This window comes from Hemicordylus capensis, chromosome 5, assembly GCF_027244095.1.
Source record: "Hemicordylus capensis ecotype Gifberg chromosome 5, rHemCap1.1.pri, whole genome shotgun sequence".
NCBI classification, from domain to species: domain Eukaryota; kingdom Metazoa; phylum Chordata; class Lepidosauria; order Squamata; family Cordylidae; genus Hemicordylus; species Hemicordylus capensis.
The window spans coordinates 151906967-151923181 of NC_069661.1; the positions used below are offsets into that span (position 1 = coordinate 151906967).

Below are 16215 nucleotides of genomic sequence, written 5' to 3' on the forward strand. Positions count from 1 at the left end.
CGCCGAGACCGTCGACACCGAGTGTTTCGGCACCGAGAGCAAGATCCCTCTCACCTGCTCCGACACCGGTTCCCTCGTCCCCGCCTTCGACACCGACGGCTCCAGGACCCAGCTCTGCTCTATCACTACACACACCGCTGCTTACAACGTCCAGTCATGTCACTCCTCGATATCGATCCCCACTTCCAACCTTCGATATCAAAGGGGATCCTCAAGACGCCGAAATAGGCCTGCATCCATCTACAACTCAGTCGCTCTTGTCGCTTTTGGACTCCACAGCAAGCGTGCCTTCACAGGCCACGTTTAGAGGCTTCCCAGCATCTGAAGAGGAGCCTCGACCAACTTCAGCTCCTCCTGCACACCCAGGTTCTTCACTCTCTGCGGCCCAGTTGCAAAGCCCTCTACCCTGGCACACCTGTGGATTCACCCATGCGCCTCCACCGCATGTACCTGGTTCGGGTCCAGCAGTCTCAACCAGTTCCCAAGCTTCCTTACCAACTGGAACCTGGGAACCACGGTCATCTCTACCTGCAACATTGTTTTTACGCACCATATCTGCGTCCACTAACACTCCCTCGATAGCGACCAGACACTCATCAACACAGACGTCCACGGTTGTTACTTCTGACTCCTGTGTGCAGACACGGCCGCCATTAACCCGTGCCATGGCAACTCAGACGACATCCCTGCCGTCACCTCCTACACCTTCAGAGCGATCCCATGGAACAGCGCCGACTTCCCCGGCAGCCTCGCCTTCCGAACACTATGGCTCATCAGACTTTGAGTCGGACCCTGAGGGGGAGGAGACCATCATTGAACCCCCCACGGATGTGGCACCAACGGTGTACGTGTCACCCAATGAAGAAATGAAAGCATACCACCGTCACGTTCGTGCCATGGCAGACGCCTTAGGTCTAGATCTTCGCTCTGCACTGACCACTATAGACGACCCCGTCTACAACTTTATGTTAAAATCTCAATCGACAGCCCCGGTGGCCCTACCGATGCTCCCTGTAATCACGAGGGCAGCCAGATGTGCTTGGGAAGTGCTGCATACTTCCACCCCCACCTCTAAGAGACTGGAAAGCCTATATCGGATAATGGAGAAGGATAACACGTACCTTTTGAAGCATCTGGCACCCAACTCCCTTGTAATTGACTGTGCCTCTGTGTCTAAATCTGGAAAGCGTCACGTCATTCCTCCTGAAAGGGAAGGAAGGAAATTGGACCTCTTAGCCCGCAAAATCTATTCGACTGCGTACCTCTCAATCAAGGTGGCTAATTACGTGGCATGTACCGCAGAATATACTCACAGCCTTTGGGAAGGATTGCTCCCTGAACTGGACAACCTATCACCAGAAGAATTCAAGGTTGCTTTTTGGAAAGTCCTAGAACGCTCGGGAGATCTCACCAGGCAGCAACTGAGTATCGCCAAGCACCTAGCTGAAAGCGAGTCCAGGGCCATGACTGCCGCCATCACCCTCCGCAGACACGCCTGGCTCAGATCTACCACATTACAAATGGACATGAGAGATAAAATTGAGGGTCTTCCCTTTGAGGGCACCGGCCTATTTAGTGAAACCACGGATGCCACAATGGAACTGCTTAAAAAATCAAAATTCACGGCGAAGACCTTTACGGCGCAGTCTTCTACATCCACGTATACATCCAGGTATCGTTCTACATATAATAAACAACGTCCTCCCTTCAGACAACAAGACCGTAGGGACTTCCGCAAGTCCTACCAGCCTTACTACAGACGGGCTTACCAGAACAAATTCAAGCAAAATCAGTCTCAACGACCCAAGGGTTCAGAGACCCAGAAGCGTCTTTGAGACACAAGTCCGTCCACCGTCACTTCTCCACTCCCCATCCCCGCCGTTGGGGGCATTGACATCTCAACCAATGGGTCCCTACACCAACCCCTTGCTGCCTCCATCAAGCTGGTAAGCCATGCCCCCGCATGGCAACATATAACATCAGACCGTTGGGTCTTGAAGATTGTTTCTTCAGGATATGCCATCGAATTCAGGACAATTCCACGATTCAGGGGGATAACATCCACTCCTCCTTCCGAGGCTTTACGGAAGGAGGTCGAGGAGCTACTGGAGAAGGGGGCAATTGCCCAGGTGCGGTGGGCGGACAGACAGGATGGATTCTACTCCTGTTATTTTCAAATCCCCAAACGGGACGGGGGCATCCGTCCGATCATGGATTTGCGCAACCTGAACAAGTTTGTCCAGGTCAAGAAGTTCAGAATGATGGCGTTGCAACAAATCCTCCCGCTCCTCCAAGGGGAGCAGTGGCTGGCAACGCTGGATCTAAAAGACGCCTATTTCCTTATAAACATTCGACCTCCACATCGGAAATTCCTTCGCTTCACAGTCGGCCACCAAGTATACCAATACAATGTATTACCCTTCGGTCTTTCCACCACTCCAAGGGTCTTTACGAAGTGTATGGTTCCAGTGATTGCATACCTGCGAATGCAAGGCATCACGGTCTACCCTTACCTGGACGACTGGCTCCTGGCCTCAAAGGATCAAGACGAGTTACGTTCGCAGATCCGTTATGTTCTGTCGGTCCTCCGCGACCTAGGCATCCAAGTCAATTGGAAAAAGTCACGCCTAGAACCTATGAGAGTGGCAAGCTACATAGGAGCAGTATTGGACACGATACGCCAAAGAGCATTCTTACCAGGAGAGAGGTACAACCTGATCAAAGACATGATAATGCTATTTCAAGGCCACCCAGTTCAACCTGCACGCTCCATCCAGCGCTTACTGGGACTCATGGCCTCGTGCAATGCGGTGATTCATTATGCCCATCTAAAGATGAGGAAGCTTCAGCTCTGGTTTCTGTCAGTCTTTCACCCTGCAAGACACAACCAAGAGAAACGCCTGCTGATCCCTACTCCCATTCTTCAATCTCTCACCTGGTGGACAGAACGCAGAAACCTTCTGGAGGGAGTACCTTTCCAGCCTCCTGCCCCAACCATCTGGCTCACGACAGACGCCTCCCTTCTAGGGTGGGGCGCACATTGTGCGGACCGGCAAGCCCAGGCCAAGTGGTCCCTCAACCAGAGTCAATTCCATATAAACTTTTTGGAATTACTGGCAGTTTTCCTTGTGTTACGATCCTTCCTACCACTGTTGGAGGGCAAATGCGTTTAAATACAATTAGACAACACGACAGCGCAAGCCTACGTAAACCGCCAAGGTGGGACAGTCTCCAGGAGCTTGTGCGCTCTAGCTCTCCAGATATGGCACTGGTGCATCCGCCACAAGATTTACCCTCTTGCAGCCCACATCAAGGGCCTAGAGAACATCTTAGCGGACAATCTCAGTCGAATATTTCTGAACGACACTCACCATGAGTGGGAAATCAATCCGCTGTTCCACAAGTGGATTCATCCTTCAATAGACCTGTTTGCGACTTCAGCGAACAAGAAGTGCGCCCGCTTCTGTTCCAGGGTGGGTCATGACCCCCTGTCATTGGGAGATGCTTTTCAGCTCAATGTCGGAAACACCCTATATGTTCCCGCCTCAACCCCTGATTTCCAGGGTCGTAGCTCGACTCCTGGCGCACCCGACGCCTTGCATCCTGGTGACACCATGGTGGCCGAGGCAACCATGGTTTCCACAGGTACGCAGACTGTCCAAGAATCTCTTCCATCGCTTCCCACCCGAAGCAGATCTTCTCTCACAAGACGACGGTCTTGTGTTCCACCCAGATGTTCTCACTCTCCATCTGACCGCCTGGCGGATAAACTTTTAGATCATATACTACTGAACCAAAGGAAATTGTCGGCCAGACGAAATTATAGCAGCAAGTGGCTGCGGTTTAAGACCTATGCCAAGTCCCAAGGTTTTCTGCCAAGGCGTTCCTCCGTTCGTCAGGTACTCCTCTATTTGTCCACTCTAAAGTCACAGGGATTGGCGAATGTCTCTCTTAAGGTCCACCTGGCCGCCCTGTCATCCATTCACCCGGGCTGCAACGGCGTCACTCTCTTCTCGCACCCCCTCAGCAAAGCCTTCCTGAAGGGCCTCTCCAATGTCTATCCGCCGATAAGACCGCCGGTGGAACCTTGGAGCCTATCTTTGGTCCTTTCTTCCCTGACACTAAAGCCTTTTGAACCTCTGGCCACGACGTCTCTAAAACTGCTATCCTTGAAAACGGCGTTCCTGGTTGCGATAACGACAGCACGTCGAGTGAGTGAACTCACTGCATTGAGAGTCGACTCTCCGTACAAGCAATTTCATGAAGACAAAGTGCGTATGCGGTTGGACCCTACCTTTCTGCCGAAAATAGTATCGGACTTTCACCTAAATCAGGACATTATTCTACCTACCTTCTTTAGAAACCCACAATCGGCTTTGGAACGGTCCATGCACTCCCTGGACGTTCGCAGAGCACTTCTGTTCTATATAGCGTGTACCAAAGACTTTAGGGCCACCACACGTCTCTTTGTATCATATGGCGGTTCAACCAAAGGCACCCCAATCTCTCGCCAACGATTGTCTAGGTGATTGGTCCAACTCATCTTACTAACGTATGAGATGCAGCATAAAACACCTCCTAAATCCATCACAGCCCATTCCACATGGGCTGCGCACCTCTCGGGGATTGGCTTCCTGGACATATGCAAAGCAGCTACCTGGTCATCCAATCTCCCATTTGTCAAACATTACGCCATAGACTTGCGCTCTGCTGCAGAGGCTAGTTTTGGGAGGAGTGTTCTTAAATGGGTACTGCAATAGCACTACTGCACCCCCCTCCTTGGGGAGCTTGCTAAACACCCATTCTTATGGCTGTCGACGGATCTCGATCCAGATAAACAGGTTGCTCACCTGTAACTTATGATCTGGTAGAGATCCGTCGACATCCATAAGACCCTCCCATCCTTCCCCTCTGCAGTAGTGGTGCTCCTCTGTGTGCATGATGCTTACTATGCTTACCGTATCTGTTCGTCTCCACTCACGATGTCTATCTGCGATGATCGTCCTCTTCGGCGGTCGTCCAAAGAACTGAGGAACATGGTGCCCAGCCCCGCTCTTAAATAGCACGCGCTGCATGTGGGCGGGGCTTGGATACCTCGACAAGCTGAGGCATGGCTACCGCGGGGATTCCTGCGCAGGCGCAGAACCCATTCTTATGGATGTTGACGGATCTCTACCAGATCATAAGTTACAGGTGAGCAACCTGTTTTACCTTTGTATATAAAGTTCTAATTATTGCTATAACATGTAACTTGACATTAAAATCTATCACATATTTTGGCTGAAAGCTTTCAAAATCATAGGCCCCTTGGAAAGTTAGATTCTGAAATAAAAGGCCTCGTTAACTGAAAGCAGGTTGCTATAAATCTGCGAGTATTGCTATAGCTTTGAGCTGGCATAGTTGAGAAGAGATGAAAAATTGGTGGCAAAGGGAAAACACGAGGTTGCTGCCAATATGCAGAATATATGGAAGGGGGTCCTCAGTAGTTTGCTTCCCTACTGCCTTCTGCACAGTAGGGTATGGTCTAGCAATCAGAGGCCCCTGAGCCACATCTGGCCCACTAATTGCCATTCCAGAGACAAACATAAATAGAGAGAGTGATATCTGATGAAAGTTGCTGGCAGGCTTCTATGGAGTGGGCTTGCGGCATTAGCACACCACTCTTCACTTGCCTCTCTGTGATACCCCAGGAAAATTAGTTGCTGACCAGTACTCTATTAATATGTTTAGATGTACCTGCTTAATTGTTGCGGTTCCTGGAAATAGTTTTCAGTTGCTGAGTTTAGTGCTTAAATTTGTCAGTTAAAGCAGCTGTGATCACAGAAGGAGATTAGGGTGTGCAGGTACATCTAAGAGACTGCTAGAATGGTGGTTCTATTCCTCTGAATGCATCACATGTGGTATAAGTTGCATCCTCTTTTTCTCCCTCAGTAGAGGAGTGTATCCATAGGTTGGGTTTCTCCTCCTTCCTGCTCCTGAGACAGGGCTAATAGCAAAGCAGCTTGGATAATGCATGTAGCTTCTGCCCTGTCTAGCTCCAAAGCAGGAGCGTCATTGTCTTGTCTGTCCCTGGGTCTCTCGGAGGGAAAAGAAGGGACACAGCTGCATCAGCCAGCTGGGATTTTTGCTTTTAGCTCGCCAAATCTTGTTTAATTGCTGGGATGGCGGAGTGTGAAGAGTGTGAGGGAGGCAGCGAGAGAGAGGCTTCCCTTTCGGATGAGTCTGCCTCTTCCACATGCTGTGAGCTGTGCAGACCTCAGGCAGACTCTGAGTTCCAGCTGAAGAAGTGGCGGGACTCTTAAGGTGCAGCCGTGGTCTCCCAAATGGAGAGGACCCTGGTTGCCCTTTTCAGCTCAGCTGCTGCTGCTGCTGCAGCAGCAGCAGCAGCACAATGCTGCCAGATGCTGAGGAATTGGTCACGCATGCAGCAGGCGATGCTGGGGCTCAGGCAGTCCCACAATCGCTCCTCAAGGCCTGGAAGAGGGCCGTAAAGTTCCCAAGAGCCAGCCTATGCAGCCCAGCTGGGTCTTGGCAGCCCCGCAACGGCCCTAGGGTTAAGGTGCTCAGGGCCAGTGTGGGTGGAGGAAATCTCCAATTATATTTGAGTCTGGCTCAAGAAGCTGGTCCTAGAGGAGGTTCGGAAACAAGGAAAAAGTCTTCTCCTCACCAGCCCAGGAGAGTCCCACCCCCTACCCCCGGGAAAAACCTCCATTACAAAGGCATTCTGACTCTGCAGTGCCAGCCTCAGCAGATAGAGGGCAAACCCCCCCCACACACACACACACTGGAGAGCTGTCGAGAGGCTTCTGTTCACTCCAGCAAGGGCTCTGATCAGAAGTCTAGGCCACCCAGATGATTGTGGAGACGGGGGGAGCTAGAGGCACCCATCATCCCTTCTCAAGCTCTCTGGCCTCCTCTTTGAACTCGGGAGTTACAAAAAAGGTGGGGAAATCCTCCATTACAAAAGCCTCAGCCCTAACTCCACTGTACCGAGGTGTGCAGATAGAGGGTGACTACCACTCCAGAGAAGCTGAGAGGCCTCTATGAGGGCTCCGATCATGAGTTTTGTTCTCTGCAGCAGCATCAAGGCACCGTGTGCGCATGTGCATTGAGTGGGGCCTTCCTGATTCAACCCGAGCGGGACCTAAGGTTAATTGAGTGGTCATCAAAAAACACATGAGCACATGCACGCGTGTATGCGCATGCGTTAGAGGGAACACTGGCTCTGATCAAGGATCATCCCAGCCTTGTAGGCCACTCAGATAACCCAGAGGCACCCACCCTTTCTCCTGTCTAGCACCCAGAGGCCCATCTCCTTCTCCTAAGGAATTTCCAGCCCCCAGGGCTCCAATCCGGATCATATTGATTTCTTCCATCCCAGGGAGGACTTGGACAGTTTCCCTTCAGGCAAAGAGGAGAGTGAACTATGTCAGGAGGAAGCCGGCCCATCACTTTCTGCTTCTCTCAGAACTTGCTTCCAGGGAGATACTGCCGGGTTTCTATCCAAGGCCTACAGGACCCTCAATCTAGAAGGGCAAGGTCCTTCTCTGCCCATAGAACCAGGAGGTCTTTCCACCTTTCCTGCACACTGAGGATATTATCCCATTCCCACAACTTTTTACACAGACCATCCATTCAGAATGGTCTAACGTGGACAAGGGCAGGGGCCCTTCAGGTATCATGAAATACTTTTATCTGGTCACTAAGGTGATCATGGACATGCTGAGGGTTCTTTAGGTCAAGGTGCCTGTGGCTGCCTTGGCTAAAGGCCAAGTGTGGCCCTAGGAGTGGGACAAATTATAGAAAAAATCCAGATGATAAAAGGTGCAATGCCATTTTGAGGCAGTCACATGAGGCCTTGGTCCAGACCCTGAGATCCTCCATAGTCTCATCCATATTTACCTACGCATCTGTGTTATGGTTAAGGAAACTTTGCAATGGGTTCCTCCAAGCAACTCCAAACTGAGGCAAGGGTTAAACAAACCGGGCAAAAAGCAACTGCCTTCACACAGAGATGGGCAAAATACCTGAGAAAATGTATTTTAGATACAAAATACTTGGCAAACAACCAATCAAAATACAAAATAGTATTTTAGAATACATCTTAAAATACAAAATACAATGCCTGAAAAAAGGAAACAATTTTGAGATGTTCATTACTTATCCAAACTTGTTTCCATTTCCTTTAAGCAATACAGTTTTTCAAAGATTAGATCAAGTTGTGCCTCCTGGGGCTGTGAATCATCCTAGCAAAGGAAAACAACTGTTCTGCAGGACCACTTGATGTTAGACTAGTATTATATCTAAAAAATATCTGTCGGACAATGGGATATCCATCCAACATACTAATGTCTTTGGCTTCGTCCTGGAAAAACTGGAGCAGCTGCTGCTAGGGATGGGCCTGGACCGGTCCGGAGGCCATTAAAATAGCCTTCGGACTGGTCCGGACCTGGGCAGTCCGGTTCGGGTTGGGGGGTCCCCTTAAGAGCGGCGGGAGGGTTTACTTACCCCTCCCGCTGCTTTCCCGATGTTGCGCCGTAAAGTTTAGAGTAATTGGGGCAGCAGGACACCTCCCTGCCGCCCCTTCCTCGACGTTGCTTCAAAAGACTCCCAGGAGTCCTTTGTGCGCACGCGTACGTCACAGAGACGTGCGCTCGTCTCTGTGACATGCGTGCGCGAAAGGCTTCTTAGAAGCCATTTGCAGCCAGACCGGCAAAGGGGAAGGGCACGGCAGGGGAGTTCTCCCGCCGCCCTCTTGCAATGGGAGGGATTTTGCAAGAAGGGGTCTTCACGGCACGGATCTTCAGGCACGGGTCTTCACAGAGCGGCACAGTCTTCAAGAGCGGCACGGGTGGGTCTTCTTGGAACGGCACGGGTCTTCTTGGGGGCAGCCGCCAGCCGAGCGGGGCTTTGAAGGGGGCGGCAGGGAGCTATCCTGCTGCCCGATTACTCAAGGAAATACGGCGCGGTTGTTAGGAGGGTTAAGTAAAGCCCCCCCTATCCTTTTTGGAACCCCCCACCCCAGTGCCGGACCGCAGCTCCGTGGTTCCGTGCACACCCCTACACCCACCCCACCCCATTCCTGGGTTACAACCCTATTCTAGGGCTCAGTGGTTTATCCAGACCTAGACTGTATGAAGCTGTGTGCCTGGATGCTTGAGGGCCAGTGATTATACAGATTCTAGACACCATTTTGGCATCACAAAGACCTTCTACAACGTGGATATATCAGGCCTCATGGAAGGTCTTCATAGTGTGGTGCAGGTCTAATAACATTCAATCTCCTATCTCCCCCCATAGCACAAGTTTTTGCTCTTCTACAAAAGGGCTTAGATGACGGGTTGAGATAAAATACCTTAAAAAGCCAGGTGCCAGCCATCCCATTAGTTCTGGTCAGTCCTCCTAAAATTGTTGACATACAAAGTATTGTTCTTAATAGCAATGACTTCTGCCTACAGTGTATCTGAGCTGGGGACTCTGTTTGTGTGGAAGGAATTGTGTCTAATCTACCCTGGTTATGTTCTGTTAAGGATAGAGCCCACATTTATTCCAAGGATTAACACTTTCTTTCATAGGTCTTAGGAGCTAATGTTAACTTTTCTTTACCCCAATTCTACTTCTCCTTAAGAAAAGGGGGGCATACATTAGCTGTTAGGATAACTGTAGAAATTTATTTGAAGTGTTTTAAGAATTTCTGAATATTTCTTTTTCTTTCAGGACTGTTCATTGGGTCATAAGGTCTTCATTAATACTCTGGCTCATTGGATTTGTCAGTGTATGAGCCTGGCCTATTCCTCCAGGGGTTTGACTCTTCTGGGACTATCACAGCCCATTCTACTAGGTGCACTGCCACAACTGCAGCACTCTCTACTCAGGCTCCACTTATTGATATTTGTCGGACAGCCACCTGGACACCGCTGTCATCTTTTGTTTGGCACTTTAAACTGCAGTCCTTAATTTACTCTGATGCCTCCTTTGGGAGAAAGGTCTTTCACCAGGTGGTTCCTCAGTTAGGAAGGAACTTGACCTTGAAGTCCCTCCCATTAATTGAAGGAGGCTTTTGCATGTCCCAATCCATGGATACACTCCTCCACTGAGGGAGAATGAATTGTTGGCACTTAACTGAATGGTCATTCTCCTAAGTGGTCAAGAGTGTATCTAGCCTACCCAGATCGGTGTCAGGTCTGTCAGGGTCATTGCTTTCTGCTGTTGGGCAGTTTCCCTTTCGAGGGTGGGGGCTGTCCTCTCTGAGGTATTGTGCTAGTCCTAACTCATTCCTTGGGGTCCTCCCTTCCTTTGATTATATTGTTACTGTTTGGTTTGCCATTGTTGTAGTTGTTGACTGTTAGCGCCAGAGCAATTCAGCAGCTTGGAACCTGGAAGGCAGTGGGTATGCCCCTTCTACTTGGGTTATCTAAGCTGCTTTGCTACTGCCCATGTCTCAGGAGCAGGTAGGAGGAGCAATCCAACCTATGGATACACTCCTGCACTGAGGAGAATGACCTTTCAGGTAAGTGCCAATGATTGATTCCCCCCCCCCCCCCCCGCCCCCCGCAATGTGACTTTGGGTTCTCACCCAGGAGTTTAGATTCTGATTGATAGCCTGCACCCAAGAGCTAGTTGTTTGTTTTTAATAGGGTTTTTGGCATCACTGGGGAAGTTTAGAGCATACTGTGAGACCACATATCAAGAGACTAGCAAACCATATATCTAGAAAGATAGAGATAGATTTATTTAACAGATGAGCACATGTAAAAGACTATAAGCATTTATGCTGGATTAGGGGAGGCAGTTTGTTTGACAAATTGTAATTACCTTTAATGTTCAGCAGTCTTCTAATGGCCCTTTTTGGTTGTTTATGACAGAAGGCAAATACAAGGCTCTGAAGATGGAGTTCTCCCTTCCACCATCTACTTATGCCACAATGGCCATTCGAGAAGTGCTGAAAATGGACACAAGCATAAAAAACCAGACACAGCTAAATACAGTGTGGCTACGCTGAAGATAATTTACAGTGACTGGATAAGGATTTAACATATTAAACTTGTTTCTTATTAATTAGATCTACTCAGATGATTTCTAATTAAAAATTGTATTTTTATATTAGCTTAAAGTATATGATTTCAGATTTATTGTAAAATGCTGTTTGTAAAAATGTAACTTCTTTTGTTTTTAAATGATTAAGCAAACATGATGTTTGAGCTGGTTATACAATTCAGCTTTACTAGTTTATAAGGAAGTAGATGATAGCTTTGTTAGCAATTTCAGGTCTTCAAAAGCATTTTTTAAATGTGTTCTTAAAAATATGGCAGTAAATATATTATAAGTTCAGAATAAAGTAAAACGATTGCAAGCATGCTTAATACTGCAGTTGAGGAAAACTGATTAGGACAAAGTACTGATGAATATTTATTTCCAAGTATTTAGCCTTAAGAATGCAGATGGGATTTGCAATTGGAACTGATTCTGTGGCAGAATGTGTATGTCTTTTTATGTGATGTAGACAGATACAGCTATTTTTATTTGAGCTGTAATTTTTATTAAGACATTGTTGGCTTTTCACAACATACTGTATAGCTAAAGAAGTCAACAACCCATGTAAGTTTCTATTATCAACAAATGCTATTTAGCTTCAGCCGTTAAAGCTTGTCCATTGCTGGCAATGGATAAGGTACATAAATCTGTATCCTGGCAGGATTGGATTAAATAGCCATTCTGAATTTGACAGATCAGTTATTATGCTGTGTGTTTTTATTTTTCTAACAAAGCAAAAAGAGAACCTGTGCTGCACTGCTTCGTTGATTACATAATGTGTTAGACCTGCTTCTTAAAAAAAAATACATCACCACCATCTATTCCATATTTCCTCAGTACAAATCTTTGCAAATGTAGTTTACCTGAATCCAAGTCTAGATTTCCCCCCCAAGTTCTTTCATGGTATAAATCAAGGTCTTCTTCCTTTGGAGTAAATAAGGGTATAACCTGTATTTAACATCTATTCTTAAGGGGCTCATCTTAAATTCAGTGCTATTTTGTATTGGGGTAAATATGCTATATTTACACCCATGCATGCGATAATAATGTAAATATATTTCTGTAGAAAGTAAAATACTACATAAATCCATTATCCTTAACTGTTTACAAAGTAGGCAGTTCTTAGGCCAGACAGAAGCTCCTTACTCAAATATGGTTCAAAAGGGAGGATTTAATTAATAGGAGACCCCTGCTTGCCAATAGAATTCAAAAGGAAATCACTGCTTGCCAATAGGGACCAATAGGAGACTGCTGCTTGCCAATAGGGAGTAAGAGGGAGAAATCCACAGTTGCCCTATTGGCAAGCGGGGGTCTCCTCTTTCTCCCTATTGGCAAGAGTGGGTTTTTTGTTCCTTATTGGCAAGCGCTATTTCACCATAAGCATAAAAAAACATGGCTCAAGGTAAAACTCAGTCCAAAAAACATGAATATCTATTACATATTTTGAATAATTGGTTGGTTGTGTACAATAAATCATACTTCCCTGTGACCTACAACTATCAAATTCTACGGACTCAATCCTGCCACTAAAATTACCTGCATGCAGATTTTTTACACTGGAATATACTCAGGTTTTTTGGTATTTTCTTAAGCAGAAATGCCAAAGATAACTATCATATATTAACTGTAATTGTTCTCAACAGATTTTCAGTTCTCAGTTATCAGATACATAATTTACGAACAGCATCATGCCTAAGAGAAGCAGACGATCTCTCAGATTCAGATTTAACATAAATGGTAATTACTCAATAAAATGAATAATGTTTGAAGTTTAAATCCTACTTACTTTACCAACACATTAATTTTTAAAAAATCTATTACATTTATTTAACTACTTCAACTTATAAGTGTAATACATACAAAATGACTTTGCCTGGTCACCTACCAATGGACCTTCCTTACCAATAAAAATAAATAAAACATGGCTTAGGGTAAACACAACTCAGGAGTCTTTCAGCAAATGCAAATAGCTGCAGAAAGACATTTTGCTACTTTTTCAGTTGTTAACCAGTTGTGATCTGATAAAAGCATAGAGAATCTGCCAGGAAATTTGGCAATAATGGGGAAAATGAAGTTACTACATATGTCATGATAATAAGAGCAATATAAGAATACTTGGGATACTGATTCAACAGCACCCGAGTCTCAACAGAGTTTCTCACTGTAGGGAACTTTGCAGTATCTCCCCTTTAAAAGAGCCAAAGGCAAAACATGTCATGCCAGTGTAAATGCTGTTCAGTGTTTCAGAACTGTTAAGATTCCGAATAGGAGATAGGTGGCTGGAGCAAGTCTCTTACTCCAAGTGATTTTACTAGATGGAACAGAACAGATCTTTTTGTTCATTCTTGCAAATGTGCTGCTTAATAACCAGTTTGGCTTTATGATATCTCAGAGGTATTAGAAATTGGAAAGAAAGCCCATAAAATGATGACTTACCTACAAGTGCCTTCTTCCATATATTTTTGTGTTATCAGTCAATGTCAGTGGAGTCAGGCCCCTAGGAAGAAAGATCAGATTAAGACAGATTATAAAACTGGATTCTAATCACAAGCCTGCATCTGGGACACAGTGAGGTACTAAAAAAAAAATGTCCTTAACTTTGATTGGTTGATTTCCAGATCCATATAGTTCTGATAAATGTACACTTGTGCTCCAAAAAGTAATTTAGGTACTATCTTGATGATATGAGGTACTATCATATCATGATATTAGGTACTATGATATTAGGTACATGATATTAGGTACTATTAGGTACATGATATTAGGTGATGATATTAGGTACTATCTTGATGATATTGCCCCCACCAGGGGCAATGAGCCCCTGGTGGCACAGTGGTAAAACTGCCGCCCTGTAACCAGAAGGTTACAAGTTCGATCCTGACCAGGGGCTCAAGGTTGACTCAGCCTTCCATCCTTCCGAGGTCGGTAAAATGAGTACCCAGAATGTTGGGGGCAATATGCTAAATCATTGTAAACCGCTTAGAGAGCTCCGGCTATAAAGCGGTATATAAATGTAAGTGCTATTGCTATTGCTATCTTGGCTAAGAAGACTTTGATGGCAGATGGAAGAAATTGCCCACCATTCACTTGGAAAAACATAAAGATAACAGCAACATTACTCTGGGAATTACTAATTCTTCAAATTGCTATACATGTAAACAAAGAAGTATTACTATTAATTAATGGTGTATTATTAATACATCATTTTAAACAACAACATTCCAAGCCGTTTTATTACAAAAGTGAAGAAGTGATACATTTTTCAAGAAGAAGGAATGCTATGGTATGAATTTCCATAGATTAATGCCAATTTTTCATTTGCAATTTTTCAAGATTCATGATGAAACTAGATTTTTGGCATTCAAGATCCTTCATTTAGCACTCTCAGAATAACCCAATAGGTTCTACTAAACATTTGAGTAATGCTTTCTGTTTGAAAGGGAAGGTAGAAATCCACAGTGTTCAAATTATTAGAGTACAATTTAACTTTAATCTGGTCTTGACTACAAACTTTGACCTCACCACATTCAGGTTTGCAATGCTATGCACACTTGTGTGGGAGTTCAGCTCCACTGAACTCAGTGGGACTTGCTGTAGTTCTGAATAAGGGCATGGAGAATCAGGCTGCAAGACGATAAGGCTGTTCTCACGAGTAGCCTAACCCAGGCTACAGCAGCCCAGCCTCGGTTAGATCCTGGTACTCCCGTGCAGCCTAATCCTACTGTTAAGCCTGGATCTTAGCTGAGATTAAGGGTACTAGTGTGTCGTTAACCCAGCTGCTGGGATTGTGTAAAGCCCAAGGGGACATAGGTCTGATGGGGGAATCCCCCAATGCACTGTACTAGGTAAGCAGTGCATTGTGGGATTCCCGGAGGCTTGGGAGCATTTCCCCAGCCTCTGGAATGCTGTGGTCGCTGCTGCGGCGATCATGTGGTGGCACAGCGCTGCTCAGGTCTTCCTAGATCGTCTGTGGGGAATGTAGGTTAAACATTGCCTTCCCCTTGCCCTTCCTCTCAAGCCCAACAATGGTTGTGTGAACAACCTTAGTTTCTGCTTAACAAAGGCTCTTTGGGCAGCTCTAATGTCACCTTTGTTTTTCTGAAAGCAGCTAGGTGACCTTACAAAGAACTGTTACCATTTCCTGTTGCGATCATATTACACCCACTCTGAAAGAGTTGCACTGGCTACAGAGGTGCTCTTACCCCTGGACTTCTGGGCCGAAGTCCAGGGCCTTCACACATCCCTGGGGGCCTTCATATCCTCCTTAGTCTGTCCTGGGTGGCGCTGGCCAGCCACTGTGCCAGGCGGCAGAGCGCGAACTCTGCTTTAGAGACAGAGGAGGAGTGGGGAAATAAATATTTGGGATGGAAATATGTTAAGTTGCCTGTTGAAATGTTTCTGCTAATGCATATTGGCATAAATATACCTGTTTTATATTCTTACATTCTTGTGAGTTCAGTTGCTGTTTGTGCCCTCAAGAACGCACGTGTTAAAATACTGTGTGTGACATGGTGTGTCTGTGTGTGTGTGTGGCAGGGCTCTAAAGGAGGAGGAGTTCCAAAGGCCTTTAGGCCCAGGTTCCAAAATTACCTAGGTGCACCTCTGACTGGCTACCTATTTGTTTTCGTGTCCAATTCAAGGTGCTGGTTTTGACCTTTAAAGCCCTTAATGGTTTGAGCCCTGGATATCTGAAGGACTGCCTGCTCCCAAGGGTTTCTTCCTACTTGACCAGATCATCAGAGGGGCTCTGCTCTATGTGCCGATGGTCAGAGAGGCTCAGTTGTTGACCATGCGATGCAGGGCCTTCTCAGTCATTGCCCCCAGGCGTTGGAATGCTCTGCTGGCTGAAAAGTGCTCCTCAGTCTCCTTGACAGTTTTAAGGAAAAAAGTAAAGATGTGGCTCTTCACCCAGGCTTTTTGAATGAGAATATTGTTTTTTGCTGCAGCTGCTGTATTTTATGTATTATTATTTTATGGGTTATTAATTTTTATATAGACACTATATTTATACTAGTGATTTAAAGCCCGTTAAATTAATGGGCGCTAGTAGACCTTTGGGGCCAGCTATCTCCGCCTCCTCTGGCCGCACCGCGTCCTCCTTCTCCCAGCCGGGCCCACCGCCTCCTCTGGCCAAGAGTGGGGGTTCTTTTCTGAGAGTTCTGCCCCACTCTTCCTCCCTCT

At 46.5% G+C, this 16215-nt stretch overlaps 1 protein-coding gene across 5 annotated transcripts in view; it reads left to right on the plus strand.

Annotated features, from left to right (window-relative positions):
* The window catches only part of PUS7 (pseudouridine synthase 7), a 52826-nt gene extending 41094 nt beyond the window's left edge, over window positions 1-11732 (plus strand). For all 5 annotated transcript variants that reach the window (XM_053257427.1, XM_053257426.1, XM_053257423.1 and 2 more), the window contains one exon: window positions 10866-11732. In XM_053257427.1, the coding sequence (XP_053113402.1) occupies window positions 10866-11002 (137 nt within the window). In that variant the 3' untranslated portion in view covers window positions 11003-11732. The remainder of the gene's footprint in view (window positions 1-10865) is intronic.
* The last annotated feature ends 4483 nt before the right edge of the window (window positions 11733-16215 follow it).